General features: G+C 41.1%; 1 protein-coding gene across 1 annotated transcript in view; it reads right to left on the reverse strand.

Annotated features, from left to right (window-relative positions):
- LOC137257928 (sodium- and chloride-dependent betaine transporter-like) overlaps positions 1-20,338 on the reverse strand; it is a 33,713-nt gene that overhangs the window by 3,575 nt on the left and 9,800 nt on the right. Inside the window, exon 10 of the mRNA XM_067795437.1 lies at positions 9,508-9,607. Within this exon, the coding sequence (XP_067651538.1) occupies positions 9,508-9,607 (100 nt within the window). The remainder of the gene's footprint in view (positions 1-9,507; positions 9,608-20,338) is intronic.

Raw genomic sequence — 20,338 nt, forward strand, 5'->3', positions numbered from 1 at the left:
ATCCATGATAAACTACAGCATGGTATGGCAAGGCAGACCAGTTGACGGAGTGAGGCAGTCATGATAAACTACAGCATGGTATGGCAGGGCAGACCAGTTGACTTAGTGAGGCATCCATGATAAACTACAGCATGGTATAGCAGGGCAGACCAGTTGACTGAGTGAGGCGTCAATGATAAACTACAGCATGGTATGGCAGGGCAGACCAGTTGACTTAGTGAGGCATCCATGATAAACTACAGCATGGTATGGCAAGGCAGACCAGTTGACTTAGTGAAGCATCCATGATAACCTACAGCAGGGTATGGCAGGGCAGACCAGTTGACTTAGTGAAGCATCCATGATAAACTACAGCATGGTATGGCAAGGCAGACCATTTGACTGAGTGAGGCATCCATGATAAACTACAGCATGGTATGGCAGGGCAGACCAGTTGACTTAGTGAAGCATCCATGATAAACTGCAGCATGGTATGGCAAGGCAGACCAGTTGACTGAGTGAGGCATCCATGATAAACTACAGCATGGTATGGCAAGGCAGACCAGTTGACTTAGTGAAGCATCCATGATAAACTACAGCATGGTATGGCAGGGCAGACCAGTTGACTGAGTGAAGCATCCATGATAAACTACAGCATGGTATGGCAAGGCAGACCAGTTGACTTAGTGAGGCATCCATGATAAACTACAGCAGGGTATGGCAGGGCAGACCAGTTGACTTAGTGAAGCATCCATGATAAACTACAGCATGGTATGGCAGGGCAGACCAGTTGACTGAGTGAGGCATCCATGATAAACTACAGCATGGTATGGAAGGGCAGACCAGTTGACTTAGTGAGGCATCCATGATAAACTACAGCATGGTATGGCAAGGCAGACCAGTTGACTTAGTGAAGCATCCATGATAAACTACAGCATGGTATGGCAGGGCAGATCAGTTGACTGAGTGAGGCATCCATGATAAACTACAGCATGGTATGGCAGGGCAGACCAGTTGACTGAGTGAGGCATCCATGATAAACTACAGCATGGTATGGCAGGGCAGACCAGTTGACTGAGTGAGGCATCCATGAAAAACTACAGCATGGTATGGCAGGGCAGACCAGTTGACGGAGTGAGGCAGTCATGATAAACTACAGCATGGTATGGCAGGGCAGACCAGTTGACTTAGTGAGGCATCCATGATAAACTACAGCATGGTATAGCAGGGCAGACCAGTTGACTGAGTGAGGCGTCAATGATAAACTACAGCACGGTATGGCAGGGCAGACCAGTTGAGTTAGTGAAGCATCCATGATAAACTACAGCAGGCTATGGCAAGGCAGACCAGTTGACTGAGTGAGGCATCCATGATAAACTACAGCATGGTATAGCAGAGCAGACCAGTTGACTTAGTGAGGCATCCATGATAAACTACAGCATGGTATGGCAGGGCAGACCAGTTGACTGAGTGAGGCATCCATGATAAACTACAGCATGGTATGGCAAGGCAGACCAGTTGACGGAGTGAGGCAGTCATGATAAACTACAGCATGGTATGGCAGGGCAGACCAGTTGACTTAGTGAGGCATCCATGATAAACTACAGCATGGTATAGCAGGGCAGACTAGTTGACTGAGTGAGGCGTCAATGATAAACTACAGCATGGTATGGCAGGGCAGACCAGTTGACTTAGTGAGGCATCCATGATAAACTACAGCATGGTATGGCAAGGCAGACCAGTTGACTTAGTGAAGCATCCATGATAACCTACAGCAGGGTATGGCAGGGCAGACCAGTTGACTTAGTGAAGCATCCATGATAAACTACAGCATGGTATGGCAAGGCAGACCATTTGACTTAGTGAGGCATCCATGATAAACTACAGCATGCTATGGCAGGGCAGACCAGTTGACATAGTGAAGCATCCATGATAAACTACAGCATGGTATGGCAAGGCAGACCAGTTGACTGAGTGAGGCATCCATGATAAACTACAGCATGGTATGGCAAGGCAGACCAGTTGACTTAGTGAAGCATCCATGATAAACTACAGCATGGTATGGCAGGGCAGACCAGTTGACTGAGTGAAGCATCCATAATAAACTACAGCATGGTATGGCAAGGCAGACCAGTTGACTTAGTGAGGCATCCATGATAAACTACAGCATGGTATGGCAGGGCAGACCAGTTGACTGAGTGAGGCGTCCATGATAAACTACAGCTTGGTATGGCAGGGCAGACCAGTTGACTGAGTGAGGCATCCATGATAAACTACAGCATGGTATGGCAGGGCAGACCAGTTGACTGAGTGAGGCGTCCATGATAAACTACAGCATGGTATGGCAAGGCAGACCAGTTGACTGAGTGAGGCATCCATGATAAACTACAGCATGGTATGGCAGGGCAGACCAGTTGACTGAGTGAGGCGTCCATGATAGCATGGTATGGCAGGGCAGACCAGTTGACTGAGTGAGGCATCCATGATAAACTACAGCATGGTATGACAAGGCAGACCAGTTGACTGAGTGAGGCGTCCATGATAAACTACAGCATGGTATGGCATGGCAGGCCGTTTGCCTAAGTGAGTCTTCCTTGATAAACTACAGCATGGTAAAGGATGCTAGACCAGTTGACTGAGTGAGGCGTCCATAATAAACTACAGCATGGTATGGCAAGGCAGACCAGTTGACTGAGTGAGGCATCCATGATAAACTACAGCATGGTATGGCAAGGCAGACCAGTTGACTTAGTGAAGCATCCATGATAAACTACAACATGGTATGGCAGGGCAGACCAGTTGACTGAGTGAAGCATCCATGATAAACTACAGCATGGTATGGCAAGGCAGACCAGTTGACTTAGTGAGGCATCCATGATAAACTACAGCATGGTATGGCAGGGCAGACCAGTTGACTGAGTGAGGCGTCCATGATAAACTACAGCTTGGTATGGCAGGGCAGACCAGTTGACTTAGTGAGGCATCCATGATAAACTACAGCATGGTATGGCAGGGCAGACCAGTTGACTGAGTGAGGCGTCCATGATAAACTACAGCATGGTATGGCAAGGCAGACCAGTTGACTGAGTGAGGCATCCATGATAAACTACAGCATGGTATAGCAGGGCAGACCAGTTGACGGAGTGAGGCTTCCATGATAAACTACAGCATGGTATGGCAGGGCAGACTAGTTGACTGAGTGAGGCGTCCATGATAAACTACAGCATGGTATGGCAGGGCAGATCAGTTGACTGAGTGAGGCGTCCATGATAAACTACAGCATGGTATGGCAGGGCAGACCAGTTGACTGAGTGAGGCATCCATGATAAACTACAGCATGGTATGACAAGGCAGACCAGTTGACTGAGTGAGGCGTCCATGATAAACTACAGCATGGTATGGCATGGCAGGCCGTTTGCCTAAGTGAGTCTTCCTTGATAAACTACAGCATGGTAAAGGATGCTAGACCAGTTGACTGAGTGAGGCGTCCATGATAAACTACAGCATGGTATGGCAGGGCAGACCAGTTGACTGAGTGAGGCATCCATGATAAACTACAGCATGGTATGGCAAGGCAGACCAGTTGACTTAGTGAAGCATCCATGATAACCTACAGCAGGGTATGGCAGGGCAGACCAGTTGACTTAGTGAAGCATCCATGATAAACTACAGCATGGTATGGCAAGGCAGACCATTTGACTTAGTGAGGCATCCATGATAAACTACAGCATGGTATGGCAGGGCAGACCAGTTGACTTAGTGAAGCATCCATGATAAACTACAGCATGGTATGGCAAGGCAGACCAGTTGACTTAGTGAAGCATCCATGATAAACTACAGCATGGTATGGCAGGGCAGATCAGTTGACTGAGTGAGGCATCCATGATAAACTACAGGATGGTATGGCAGGGCAGACCAGTTGACTGAGTGAGGCATCCATGATAAACTACAGCATGGTATGGCAGGGCAGACCAGTTGACTGAGTGAGGCATCCATGAAAAACTACAGCATGGTATGGCAGGGCAGACCAGTTGACGGAGTGAGGCAGTCATGATAAACTACAGCATGGTATGGCAGGGCAGACCAGTTGACTTAGTGAGGCATCCATGATAAACTACAGCATGGTATAGCAGGGCAGACCAGTTGACTGAGTGAGGCGTCAATGATAAACTACAGCACGGTATGGCAGGGCAGACCAGTTGAGTTAGTGAAGCATCCATGATAAACTACAGCAGGGTATGGCAAGGCAGACCAGTTGACGGAGTGAGGCATCCATGATAAACTACAGCATGGTATAGCAGAGCAGACCAGTTGACTTAGTGAGGCATCCATGATAAACTACAGCATGGTATGGCAGGGCAGACCAGTTGACTGAGTGAGGCGTCCATGATAGCATGGTATGGCAGGGCAGACCAGTTGACTGAGTGAGTCTTCCATGATAAACTACAGCATGGTATGACAAGGCAGACCAGTTGACTGAGTGAGGCGTCCATGATAAACTACAGCATGGTATGGCATGGCAGGCCGTTTGCCTAAGTGAGTCTTCCTTGATAAACTACAGCATGGTAAAGGATGCTAGACCAGTTGACTGAGTGAGGCGTCAATGATAAACTACAGCATGGTATGGCAGGGCAGACCAGTTGACTGAGTGAGGCATGTATGATAAACTACAGCATGGTATGGCAAGGCAGACCAGTTGATTTAGTGAAGCATCCATGATAACCTACAGCAGGGTATGGCAGGGCAGACCAGTTGACTTAGTGAAGCATCCATGATAAACTACAGCATGGTATGGCAAGGCAGACCATTTGACTTAGTGAGGCATCCATGATAAACTACAGCATGGTATGGCAGGGCAGACCAGTTGACTGAGTGAGGCATCCATGATAAACTACAGCATGGTATGGCAAGGCAGACCAGTTGACTTAGTGAAGCATCCATGATAACCTACAGCAGGGTATGGCAGGGCAGACCAGTTGACTTAGTGAAGCATCCATGATAAACTACAGCATGGTATGGCAAGGCAGACCATTTGACTTAGTGAGGCATCCATGATAAACTACAGCATGGTATGGCAGGGCAGACCAGGTGACTTAGTGAAGCATCCATGATAAACTACAGCTTGGTATGGCAAGGCAGACCAGTTGACTGAGTGAGGCATCCATGATAAACTACAGCATGGTATGGCAAGGCAGACCAGTTGACTTAGTGAAGCATCCATGATAACCTACAGCAGGGTATGGCAGGGCAGACCAGTTGACTTAGTGAAGCATCCATGATAAACTACAGCATGGTATGGCAAGGCAGACCATTTGACTTAGTGAGGCATCCATGATAAACTACAGCATGGTATGGCAGGGCAGACCAGTTGACTGAGTGAGGCATCCATGATAAACTACAGCATGGTATGGCAAGGCAGACCAGTTGACTTAGTGAAGCATCCATGATAAACTACAGCAGGGTATGGCAGGGCAGACCAGTTGACTTAGTGAAGCATCCATGATAAACTACAGCATGGTATGGCAAGGCAGACCATTTGACTTAGTGAGGCATCCATGATAAACTACAGCATGGTTTGGCAGGGCAGACCAGTTGACTTAGTGAGGCATCCATGATAAACTACAGCATGGTATGGCAAGGCAGACCAGTTGACTGAGTGAGGCATCCATGATAAACTACAGCATGGTATGGCAAGGCAGACCAGTTGACTTAGTGAGGCATCCATGATAAACTACAGCATGGTATGGCAGGGCAGACCAGTTGACTGAGTGAGGCATCCATGATAAACTACAGCATGGTATGGCAAGGCAGACCAGTTGACTTAGTGAAGCATCCATGATAACCTACAGCAGGGTATGGCAGGGCAGACCAGTTGACTTAGTGAAGCATCCATGATAAACTACAGCATGGTATGGCAAGGCAGACCATTTGACTTAGTGAGGCATCCATGATAAACTACAGCATGGTATGGCAGGGCAGACCAGTTGACTTAGTGAAGCATCCATGATAAACTACAGCATGGTATGGCAAGGCAGACCAGTTGACTGAGTGAGGCATCCATGATAAACTACAGCATGGTATGGCAAGGCAGACCAGTTGACTTAGTGAAGCATCCATGATAAACTACAGCATGGTATGGCAGGGCAGATCAGTTGACTGAGTGAGGCATCCATGATAAACTACAGCATGGTATGGCAGGGCAGACCAGTTGACTGAGTGAGGCATCCATGATAAACTACAGCATGGTATGGCAGGGCAGACCAGTTGACTGAGTGAGGCATCCATGAAAAACTACAGCATGGTATGGCAGGGCAGACCAGTTGACGGAGTGAGGCAGTCATGATAAACTACAGCATGGTATGGCAGGGCAGACCAGTTGACTTAGTGAGGCATCCATGATAAACTACAGCATGGTATAGCAGGGCAGACCAGTTGACTGAGTGAGGCGTCAATGATAAACTACAGCACGGTATGGCAGGGCAGACCAGTTGAGTTAGTGAAGCATCCATGATAAACTACAGCATGGTATGGCAAGGCAGACCAGTTGACTGAGTGAGGCATCCATGATAAACTACAGCATGGTATAGCAGAGCAGACCAGTTGACTTAGTGAGGCATCCATGATAAACTACAGCATGGTATGGCAGGGCAGACCAGTTGACTGAGTGAGGCGTCCATGATAGCATGGTATGGCAGGGCAGACCAGTTGACTGAGTGAGGCATCCATGATAAACTACAGCATGGTATGACAAGGCAGACCAGTTGACTGAGTGAGGCGTCCATGATAAACTACAGCATGGTATGGCATGGCAGGCCGTTTGCCTAAGTGAGTCTTCCTTGATAAACTACAGCATGGTAAAGGATGCTAGACCAGTTGACTGAGTGAGGCGTCAATGATAAACTACAGCATGGTATGGCAGGGCAGACCAGTTGACTGAGTGAGGCATCCATGATAAACTATAGCATGGTATGGCAAGGCAGACCAGTTGACTTAGTGAAGCATCCATGATAACCTACAGCAGGGTATGGCAGGGCAGACCAGTTGACTTAGTGAAGCATCCATGATAAACTACAGCATGGTATGGCAAGGCAGACCATTTGACTTAGTGAGGCATCCATGATAAACTACAGCATGGTATGGCAGGGCAGACCAGTTGACTTAGTGAAGCATCCATGATAAACTACAGCATGGTATGGCAAGGCAGACCAGTTGACTGAGTGAGGCATCCATGATAAACTACAGCATGCTATGGCAAGGCAGACCAGTTGACTTAGTGAAGCATCCATGATAAACTACAACATGGTATGGCAGGGCAGACCAGTTGACTGAGTGAAGCATCCATGATAAACTACAGCATGGTATGGCAAGGCAGACCAGTTGACTTAGTGAGACATCCATGATAAACTACAGCATGGTATGGCAGGGCAGACCAGTTGACTGAGTGAGGCGTCCATGATAAACTACAGCTTGGTATGGCAGGGCAGACCAGTTGACTTAGTGAGGCATCCATGATAAACTACAGCATGGTATGGCAGGGCAGACCAGTTGACTGAGTGAGGCGTCCATGATAAACTACAGCATGGTATGGCAAGGCAGACCAGTTGACTGAGTGAGGCATCCATGATAAACTACAGCATGGTATAGCAGGGCAGACCAGTTGACGGAGTGAGGCTTCCATGATAAACTACAGCATGGTATGGCAGGGCAGACTAGTTGACTGAGTGAGGCGTCCATGATAAACTACAGCATGGTATGGCAGGGCAGATCAGTTGACTGAGTGAGGCGTCCATGATAAACTACAGCATGGTATGGCAGGGCAGACCAGTTGACTGAGTGAGGCATCCATGATAAACTACAGCATGGTATGACAAGGCAGACCAGTTGACTGAGTGAGGCGTCCATGATAAACTACAGCATGGCATGGCATGGCAGGCCGTTTGCCTAAGTGAGTCTTCCTTGATAAACTACAGCATGGTAAAGGATGCTAGACCAGTTGACTGAGTGAGGCGTCAATGATAAACTACAGCATGGTATGGCAGGGCAGACCAGTTGACTGAGTGAGGCATCCATGATAAACTACAGCATGGTATGGCAAGGCAGACCAGTTGACTTAGTGAAGCATCCATGATAACCTACAGCAGGGTATGGCAGGGCAGACCAGTTGACTTAGTGAAGCATCCATGATAAACTACAGCATGGTATGGCAAGGCAGACCATTTGACTTAGTGAGGCATCCATGATAAACTACAGCATGGTATGGCAGGGCAGACCAGTTGACTTAGTGAAGCATCCATGATAAACTACAGCATGGTATGGCAAGGCAGACCATTTGACTGAGTGAGGCATCCATGATAAACTACAGCATGGTATGGCAAGGCAGACCAGTTGACTTAGTGAAGCATCCATGATAAACTACAACATGGTATGGCAAGGCAGACCAGTTGACTGAGTGAGGCATCCATGATAAACTACAGCATGGTATGGCAAGGCAGACCAGTTGACTTAGTGAGGCATCCATGATAAACTACAGCATGGTATGGCAGGGCAGACCAGTTGACTGAGTGAGGCGTCCATGATAAACTACAGCATGGTATGGCAGGGCAGACCAGTTGACTGAGTGAGGCATCCATGATAAACTACAGCATGGTATGGCAGGGCAGACCAGTTGACTGAGTGATGCGTCCATGATAAACTACAGCATGGTATGGCAAGGCAGACCAGTTGACTGAGTGAGGCATCCATGATAAACTACAGCATGGTATAGCAGGGCAGACCAGTTGACGGAGTGAGGCTTCCCTGATAAACTACAGCATGGTATGGCAGGGCAGAGCAGTTGACTGAGTGAGGCGTCCATGATAAACTACAGCATGGTATGGCAGGGCAGACCAGTTGACTGAGTGAGGCGTCCATGACAGCATGGTATGGCAAGGCAGACCAGTTGACTGAGTGAGTCGTCCATGATAAACTACAGCATGGTATGGCATGGCAGGCCGTTTGCCTAAGTGAGTCTTCCTTGATAAACTACAGCATGGTAAAGGATGCTAGACCAGTTGGCTGAGTGAGGCATCCATGATAAACTACAGCATGGTATAACATGGTAGACCATTTAACTGAGTGGGGTATCTATGATAAACTACAGCAGGATGGCATAACAGTTGACTTTGTGAGGCACCCATGATTAGATGCAGCATGGTATAGCATGGTAGACCAGTGGTTTTAAGTTAAAATGAAATTATGATTAACTTGTTGAATGACAGCAAGCACCGTTCGTGTATACAGACAATTTATTAGCTGGAACTGGCACTCGAGGTAGCGAGCTGATCGTGGGAGACACTGCGTTTAGGAAACCATGATAGCCAGAAGCATAGCATAGGCAAAGCATCATGAAGCTGCTTGAAACAATGAACTGTGCAGTCACAGAATACTCTAACACTAATGTCCTCCCTGATCCTCGACACGCTTTCTCTCCTGCTGTCATTAATTGAAGCTACAGCCCAAAAGGTACTTCTCCGTTCCTAACATACCTACCGTAGAGCCAGGCAATGACGACACATTCAAGGAAGCCAATGAGGAGTAATGAGACCGCAGCCAGGTAGGAGTCCAACAGCTGATATATGTACATTCCTCCCTGAAAGATACATTCGTTCTGTCAGTCATATATTATCGTCCACGTGTACATATGTTTATTCTGCTCGCATGAAAATTCTTATTCCGAAATCAGAACTTTTCTGAACTATTCGTCACCACTCGTCCTTTTCCGTAAGAAGATTCGTCCTCCTCTCTATGCTAGTTATGTGTGAAGAGACGAACGGATCAGAACGAGCGTAATGATTGCGGTGCCGTGATGAACATAATCCCGATTACTAAATCGTTTATGGCATTACGTTACTGTTTAAAAATCATGAAAATATATATCGTCATTTTGAAATAACTGTACTGCCTCATGTGTAACTTTTAGCACGCATATATTAAACATTTCAACACCTTGCACGTGCGTCTGTTTACACAATGACTCTCAGCGGACCCAATTAAATGCATTTCTGACGATCTTTCGGGCCTGTCTTGGAGATTGTACGTGCGCTTCCCAACGTTTTTCAGAAAATATAATTACAAATCGCTAAATGTTATGAAACAATACTATCTATCTATCTATCTATCTATCTATCTATCTATCTATCTATCTATCTATCTATCTATCTATCAGTAATCAGCTTTAATCTTTAGCACCACGCGTATACTGCTGGGCTATTTTAGTCTGATTTTCGGGGGGTATTCATATTTTTCAGCGTATTCATTCTAAAATTCCACAACGGGCAACACTACACGAATGCTCAGTTTGAGAAATAGTTTGAAGTAATTTTGGTTTAGGATTTACCGTAACTGAAAAAAAAATATTTGTATAGTCAACCGAATACTATTTGTGATTCTAAACCCTATTTAGAAACATACTTTTGGGATCATAAGGTGAACTGCTACAAAACGAGCAGAAACACCAGTACAATACACGAGTGCTTCGATTGTACTAAGGAATGAGCACTGGATTCAAACTGGAGTTGTCCTTCTTGTTTAGAGTAGTTCTGGTGTTCATGCGCCTACATGTAATTCTTCCAGAGCAGCACGAGTCAGCGTTCGACTTTTACCGGAATAACTTCAGTTGGTCACGAATGTGTCTAAACTAGGAAATACAGAAAAAAGGGAATGCCAACTCTCGCGAGATTTGCCTAACACCAAGACAAATTGGTTCCGTGCGCGATACTTTTTTGAGAGTTTGGGTTCTTCACTTCCGATTCTACCCTTACACAGTGCGACAATGGTTGAGTCCCGTTCATCTATTTCCATAGATATGCTCGACATAAGTGAATATACAAACAACGCGAATATCTAGTGTCAAGGAAACGTAAATGTCATAAAAGTAATTAAATAAAGAGGAGTTGATAACAAAGAGGAGATATAACTTGTTTTTGAATGGACAGGTAACACGGGACGCCATTTCCAGACTTTGATTTTTTCGTGTTGCATGAATTATTTTTACGATTTGTGGTTTCGTTGGATCACCGTTAAAATGGAGTGAAAGGCTGATTTGAAATTGCTTTAGGATGAAGTAAAAAATTTCAATTAAATGTTCTGCTACTTATCCAACTAATGACATATCCTTCGCATACCTGTCTGAAGCAGTGATGTTTGATTTACAATGATCTGAAAACATTTAACATATTCATATTCATTCAAGAATTAAAAAGCAACGAAAGTACACAGATAGATAAACAAACTAAAATAAAAATAAACTGAAATTATGTGGTTGTAGCTGAGTTAATTCCTGAAACACGTGAGAATGGTACATTAAATTAGTATGTACATGTGGTATGTCTAATGGAAATTGCATCGAGTGACGAATAGTTCTTTCCTATGACTACAGGCTGTAGATTTGTAGATCATTCATTGCTGCCAAACTCAGGTCTATATAAAACAATCTATTGTGAGTTTATTTCACAAGGTCACTAATCACTTGTTTGTGATTAATCAGATAAAAACGTTATTAAGAGATGACTCAAGAGAGACATTGATAACGGAAATTATTTAACTGATTCATCATATATTGTGACCTCTTTGTTTGACTTACTACAACATACGAAGAATACAGCTGATATATAAACATACAACCAGAACAGTCTGATATATCAAACATACAACCTGAACAGTCTGATATATCAAACATACAGCCAGAACAGTCTGATATATCAAACATACAACCTGAACAGTCTGATATAACAAACATACAACCTGAACAGTGTGATATAACAAACATACAACCTGAACAGTGTGATATGTCAAACATACAAACACAACAATCTGATATGTCAAACATACAACCAGAACAGTCTGATGGACGCATTATTCCGCTCATTAATACTAGATATAAACATATCATTGAACATTATCAAAAAATATCCAGATTATTTCAAACGTACAGAGGTTGATTACAAGACAAACATAAATAATGTAAATTTTCCTGAATTTACCTGAATTATTCGATTGACAGCCGGATGTGTTTTATATTAGGAACCGAATAATTTGTCCAATTAGCGCAAACCGATTTCAATATTCTTATTACTGATATTTCATAAGTATCTGACTTTAATTTCGTACAGTTGTATCGACAAATATCCGCGCGACGGCTAATTATAAATTAATTCTGAAAAAATAATAGAAAATGTTCGTTGTAAACAAATCATATTTTCGATGTCATCACAGGTCTTACTGAAATGGCACTATTACGTTTAGTTAAACGTGTCATGTCATGAAAATAGCAGAATAAAATTACATGATTTATAAACATTCATGAGTGCTAATTTCAAGTGTTATGATTTATTAATTTTTACACAAACCCGCAAAAAGCAGGTGTTAGATCGTGTTACACGTACGAAAAACAAACATGGCGCGCTTCATTCAACTCGTACATAAAATATAGCTATATTGGTCTGACGAAAGTATACAACATGGCGAAAGAGGCAGATTCTCTCAGTCAACAAGTGTTACATTTATCACTTCCCGTTTGGTATGACGAGAGACTGACGAAAATTAAGATCGTGAAATGCAACTTGTGTTCGAGTAAGTGCAAAGGTCATCGGATGTGATGTCACAGAGAGGGATTGCCTGATGAAATTCACTCGTTTTCGAATATTAACAGAAAAGTTAACGATATTTCGTCTGGCAAACCCAAATTTAGCACAAATAACTGTTTGAAATGATTATTAAGAGCTCATAGCAATTTCTTGGTGCATTTGTAACTATGTCATTCGCACATGGCCGAACCAGTTTGACCTTGTATGCTCCCGTGACCCGGAAACAGTAGTCGATCAACACTGCAGATGCAAGTTTTTCAGTATCTTTTATTTGAATTTGTGTTCATATTAGGCACATTACTTTATTGTCCACTGAATATAAAGACAGCAAAGATATAATTGTGATGCATGTTGATCCCAGCTTATTCGTTTTTTAACATGGTCCGACACAAAAACGTTTACAAACATCATTCTCAACAACAGGTGCGCGGATAACATTCATGCTTTTCTTTTTATGACGATGTAGTAGCAACTGCAGTATACATGTTTTATAAACTAAAATATATTTTCATGTTATAGTTTCACATGAAATCGGGGATGATTTGATAAATATTGCGTTCATATTAGATGAATGCAAAAATTATATGTCTCACTTCAGAACAAGTTGAATTACATTCATAATTTTATGCAATAAATTAACGTTCTTGCTGAATAATTATGATGTATTTGTCAATGCTTTATGTTTCATAACTGGTTACAACTTTAATTTGTTTCATATATTTTCATATGTTAATTGATATTAATAATATGACAATTATGTTTCTCTCCCAAATAGTCATGGGCAAAGACACCCAGGATCTGTCAATGCATTAGCAACGTGTGAATAACCAAAGTTTAATTAATGTCTTTCAGTGATGTGGAAAACTGACAATTTTACACAATTCTTAATACAACTACATGTATGCCATAAAATATATGGATACATGTTTCACATTTTGTGTATTTTCTTTCTTAATAATATCGTGCCAAAATGTACATCAAATACAAATGGGTGATGAGCTATTTTTTGTTTTCAACAGTACCTCTCTGTTCGATGAATTAGTTTGAATCACACATGACTAATGCCATTTTTGTTGTTGCAGTAACAGTATAGTTATCAAAAAATGTTATCATTTGATGAACAAAGAAACCATATACATGTAATAAGTTATATTGTCTCTGGTGAAAGTAAACAGGCCTCATATTCTGTAAATAGATATTATTCTACTTTATTGTCTTTTCCTCGGTTTAGGAGCAATGTCACAATATGAAATCAGTCTATTGAACTTGCAAGGATTGTTTCTGTTTGCCGAAGTGTCTGATGATGATATACTCCAATTATTTGGTGTTCAATAGCCTAAACCATCATAAAACAAGAAATATCAAGAACAATCTTCTTTGAATGACAAAATGCCAAGGACTGAGCACTCTTTCGTTTAAGATCTGGAAGCATTTGATATATATGTCTTTCTCATATACATAAGGCACTGAAAAAAAATCCAAATTGAAATTTTAATGAAATAGCTCCAAACTGGACAACAAAAACCACTCACTGCAGAGCTCAGTATTAGGAAACAGAAATCTACTTGTCCCTGGTACCACCTTACATGATTACCTTGATGCCACAGACTAACACAGGTTGCACCTCCTGCTCAACAATTAATTATCTGTCACTTGTAGTTTTCATATTCCATATTCAAAACATCACTACAACAAAATTATTCTATGTCTGGTATGATAATTTCACAATATTTCATGAAATTTCATCACAAGGAAAAAATGAATCTGTATTTCAATCAGTGTCAGTGTTATCATTGCTCCAAGAGTTTGGATCATCAGTCTGTTTCCCAGATGAAGTCTGTTTTAACAGTAAAATATGAACATTGACAGTGTGCAAGTAGGTACAACGTATAACCATCAATATGTACATACCCATAAATAGGTACATTTTGCAGTTCAGGTTGCACTAGTGCAGTATCTAAAAGCATTATGGAGCCACGGACTGAACGACATGACATGATTTTTTAATACCAATCTGCACACACGTCAAACAATTTGATCTGAAACATTACCTGCATTATACTAGGTAGAATTAACTCCGAAAGCTCTGCTGTTTGGAGTAACAGAATAATTTCAATTTTTGCTCCAAATTCGTGAACAAAAGATGTGGTGTTTAGCTGTTTTAATGTCTAAATAAAATACTGATACACAAAGACGATGACAGTTGTTTTCTAAGCTGTCATTAATTTTTATGAAATACATTTACTGCACGTTACATTCTCACACAAGCTCTGGTTTCGTTCGTTTCTGCAAAAGGAAAAATATGGTGGCTGAGCTACAGCTCATCCAAAAGCACGATGAGTGATGACATATTTCAAACTGTGATAGTTGTGCAGGCTATGGTCATGCGAACTTTTTAGGCTATAGGATTTCACCAGAACGGATTTGGCATCATACCGTGCCTTTTTTCTTCTTTACGAAATGAAAATATGATCAAAAAGAAAAGTTGTCGAAGAAAATATTACATTGTACACTGAATTAATTTCAGTAAGTATAGTAAGTCACTCTCAGAATTTAAAGAATTTAAAGCAAAATATATTTGACGCCGAATACAGTATTGTGGACCTACTGATGACCTTCAGCGTTTGAGGAGACAGTCCAATTAAACAGTCCGAGATACAATATTACACATGATTAGATTAAACAATTTGATACAAAATTGGGTGGAATTGACTTTATTTTAGGTTTGTTGAGGCTAGAGCAATAGAATTTTACAGGAAAGGTACATGTACGGGGATGTAAATGTTTTTGGGGTGAAACATCTAGTTAATAAAATACAATGTATATGATTAATGCACATGGGTTTCAATCTATCTCTACAGATATTTATAGATTAAGAAAGTGTAGGTCTTGTAGTTGTTATAGCATGATCCCTCTGGTAAACGATTTGGAAACAAACAGATAAAAACATGTATGTTTGTTTGTTTGCTTTCTGACCATGTCAATGTTGTATTTGAATGGTGGGGTGGTTAATACTATTACAACGTCGACACATTGTTCCATACATAAGGACAAAAAATATTACACTAAATGTAGAAATGTTTGAGATATTTACCGATTTTTTTCTAAATAGTCATTAGCAGGGTTGGGTGTTACCAAAATGTTCGTATTGCGATGTTTTGTGATATACGTTGGCGTACTGCGATATGTATTGCAATACATTATGAAAGTGGAACACATGGTTTAAGGTCATGAAATTACTGTTTCATTTCTTTTGAAACAATGCCACTAGCCAGTTAGGAATCAGGTGTGATTGTAGGAGAGATCAAATGAACATGTTTCTGAATGCTTTGCTCTAATGTTTGGAACTCGAGAAAAAGCGTCTGCAGCAGGGTCAACCATTTCGGTTTGTTTATCCCCACAACAAGTGCCCTACCAATCTATTTTCTTTAATTCACATGGTTTAAAATTCATGCTAGTACAATCACATGACCAATAAACATTTTCGAAACTAAAACTTTCGGTTTAAACAGTATTTATTCAAAAAAAAGAAAAAGAAAAGACATCAGAAAGACAACAGAGAACCCACAAAAAGGAATGGCAAACAGATCGAACAAGATACGGGGTATCTTCTGTTAAAAAGCCACATTGGTATGAACTGTTTTCTTTTTATGTCTTTCGAAATGGTATAAGTTTAAAACACTACACCCAGTCTCAGTTCGGACATGATAATTTGGAAAAAGCGCGTGGCAATAATTAAAGTATTTATAGCTCTGAAAATGAGAGTGTAATAAGTAAGATATAATTCAAATTTATACAATAACTCTGCCGATTTACATAGTCGTCCAGATTATTGTAGCCTTGTATGACTAATGGAAGAAGAGGGTGTTATAGTGTTAAACTCGTCTAGTTGTTTTTGTTCTGGCTGTCTTGAGTATCGTTGGCATTATGAAGGCAATAGTGAGTATTTTTGCCCACTTCTTGTGGAGCTTATCTTGTTAAGTACTCTGGCGTTAAACATGTACCATCTTATAAAAAATAAACCATTTGTGATTCTTTCTCCTTTGAAAGAGAGATGACATACATGTTTCTTCATCATTTGTTAAATGACTGATACCCATGATGGCCTCACTTAAGGTACGATGAGCATCAAGGTGTAATCTTTCTAGTACTGATCCTTCTTCTTGGGATCAGTTGTCCCAAATGAAGTCACAGTATTCAAAGACAGGAAGGAGGAATGATATATACAGTCTTTCTGTTTAGTTTATTAGTTCACATTTAAGATTCCAAAAGCAATATATTATAGGACTAGTTTCTTTACTTGATATTCGATTTGCATATTCTATATACCATTGCTTTGAAATCGTAGCCCTAAATGTTTATGATAGTCATCCATCATTAAATCTGTTTTCGCTCTAGGTATTGCCTTTCAGTGAATAACGTTGTCACTGGTTTGGGGGGACTAAACGACACCTGAAATTCATTTCTTCATTGAGACAGATTAGCAAGATCACTGTTCAACATTCTTGGTGCATCGGTGGGGTTACGTATGATTATGTAAAGGGAGGTATCATCAGCAAATAAAAGTATGTTGCTTGATACCAATAAGTGATTCATTTATCTAAACAAGGAACATAAGAGGACCCAATACGGAGTGTATTAATATATAATGATATAGAGGAAATACGAATATTATTAGTAGTTTGGCTACATCACAAAAATGGCAGATCGTATCGGGTGAACCGGTTTGCGAAATATAGTACTGTGAAGCTCGTATGGCAATATAACGGTTAAGCGGTATTATCGGCCACGTCCACAAATGTATCATTGTCGTACTTTAAAACGAACTTCTAAGCTACAACCAAATCGAGAAAGTGTTAACTTTAACAAGTAAAAGATAAGGTTCTAATTTTAAATAAATAAATAAATAAATAAATAAATAAATAAATAAATAAATAAATAAATAAATAAATAAATAAATAAATAAATAAACATGAGATGTTACTAGAATGCGCACGTAAAGCACGTTCTTCTTCCAGTATATACCAGTCGGCGGCAGGATGATGTGCTCTGAACGAGCCTAGCACATTGAGGTATACTAGTATATTTCAAAATTGCACTTTGTGCATTATGAACTGATAAAAATCATGACATTACTACTAAACATTAACTTGACACGGCAAGACGTAGACTTTCGGAAAAAGGGAAATCAGCTTCATTAATCCTTTTGTGCACATTACCATGACCACACATGAGTTTAACTGTTTGTTTCCAAATCGTCTTCCAGAGGCATCATGCAATAACAACTACAAGACCCAGACTTTCTTAATCTAAAAATATCTGCAGAGATTGACTGAAACCCATGAACATTAATCATGTAAATTATTTTTTATTAGCCAGATGTTTAATCCCATACTTCACATATTAGATTCTAAAAGTGAATAAACTTATCCACTTTTCCACATTTCACAAATGGAAAGGGAGCAATATCGTCATATCGCATTGTCGCTGTATCGCTACATCGCTGTGTCGCTATATCGCAATGTCGCTGTATCGCTTTATCGCAATGTCGCTGTATCGCCATATCGTGTCTCTATATCGCAATGTCGCCTTTTCGCGTTATCGCAATGTCGCTGTATCGCCATATCGTGTCTCTATATCGCAATGTCGCCTTTTCGCGTTATCGCAATATCGCAATGTCGCCCAGTTTTATCGCCATTTCGTGTCGTGATATCGCCATTTCGTGTCTTGTTATCGCCATTTCGTGTCGCCGTATCGCCATTTCGTGTCGCCGTATCGCCATTGCGTGTCGTGTTATCGCTATATCGTGTCGTGTTTTCGCTATTTAGTTTTCTGGCTGTATCGCAATATCGCTATATCGTGTCGCCGTATCGCAATGTCGTGTCGTGCTATCGCTTTGTCGCGATGTCGCCTTGATTTTGCCGGGCGATAAAGCGATGGCCCGAATCAGCCACCATAGTTATCGCTATATCGTGTCTTGTTATCGTTATTTCGTGTTGTGATATCGTTATTTCGCTTTCGGCTATATCGCCATATCGTTATATCGTGTCGTGTCGTTCCATCGCTTTGTCGCTATGTCGCCCAGATTTCACAGGGCGATAAAGCGATGGCCCGAATCAGGCACCATAGAAAAATGATTTCATTCATGACATCTTCAATCATCAAAATTGTACCTCTTGTGACGATATACACAGAACAATATGATGTTATTGTTGCGACACACTGACAATTTATAAGTCTACCCGTGTCAGAACATTCTTTGAAAAAAATAGACCGTGAAAATGATCGACTTCGGATTTGATAAGGTATAGATCAACACATCGACAGCTAACTTGAGTAAAAATACTACAACACAAGCAACAAATGACAACTGCTACTGAACACAACTAACAGTAAAAAATTGACGATGACGGAAAGGTAATTCTGGTGTATAGTATCATGGATCTTACGTGAATTTGTATCAGTTTAGAAAATGTATCCTTTTCCAACTCGTTTTTATTTTACTTCCACGAGTGCAATGCCGTGTACGCGCTTCCGGTTTCATGTAGGGTAGGTACAATTACAAATATTGTTATTTTGTTTCCTGATCTGCATTATATAGGTATTGAGTCGTTTTCTTTCAATGTGTATGAGTTCATTTTCTGCTTGTGAACGCGTATTTTCAAACATTCTTCGTGTCTTGTCACTTAGAAAAACCGCAAGGTTGGCCACGCCCTTTTACGGCTGTCAACATTGTGAATGTTGGAAGTTTTATCAAACAAAATCAAAATAAACTCGCTAAGTATGGTAATTTCTGCGCAGAGACTATGACATTTACCTATTCACACCATGGAATTAATTTCAGATAAAATAGTTGGATGTGTCAAAAGGATGGCACGTTTTCTTCGGCATCACGATACACGTGGAGTTGTTTGTTTACCGCCGTTGCCATGATCGATCCTGTTCGTCCAATCGATGATGTAACATTGAGATTGGTTTTGTTTATAATTATTTAAGAGGGAAGTTCCTAACTTTCAGAAGATGGGAAACCTATGAGCTTTCTCTTTGTCAAAGAACAAAAAATATTGATTTAACTATCAAAAAATATTTCATTATGAAGAAAATATTAGACACGGTACCACTCGACGTGGTGTGCTTGAAGTCAACAATGGCCGTTATTTTCGACTGCGTGCCGAGAAATTTGGCGATCACATTTTTAATTCGCAGGCATTTCGTTTTAAGGTATATAAACGTATTGAAGATTATATATTTATAAAGCTGAGAATTAGTACATTCCATACATAATTCATATGACACATAAATCCGACTCTTTGAATAATTATTGCAAGTTTTATTTGGAGATGTCATTATCCTGCACTCCTGTCGAATGGGTTCGACAGTAGCATTGAGAGGATTAAGGAACAAATACATGAACACACATCTATTCTATTAGATTAAATCTAGCATTGAGAGGATTAAGGAACAAATACAAGAACACACATCTATTCTATTAGGTTAAATCTAGCACTGAGAGGATTAAGGAACAGATACATGAACACACATCTATTCTATTAGGTTAAATCTAGCACTGAGAGGATTAAGGAACAGATACATGGACACACATCTATTCTATTAGGTTAAATCTAGCATTGAGAGGATTAAGGAACAGATACATGAACACACATCTATTCTATTAGGTTAAATCTAGCATTGAGAGGATTAAGGAACAAATACATGAACACACATCTATTCTATTA

The sequence above is a fragment of the Haliotis asinina genome, chromosome 12, assembly GCF_037392515.1.
Source record: "Haliotis asinina isolate JCU_RB_2024 chromosome 12, JCU_Hal_asi_v2, whole genome shotgun sequence".
NCBI classification, from domain to species: domain Eukaryota; kingdom Metazoa; phylum Mollusca; class Gastropoda; order Lepetellida; family Haliotidae; genus Haliotis; species Haliotis asinina.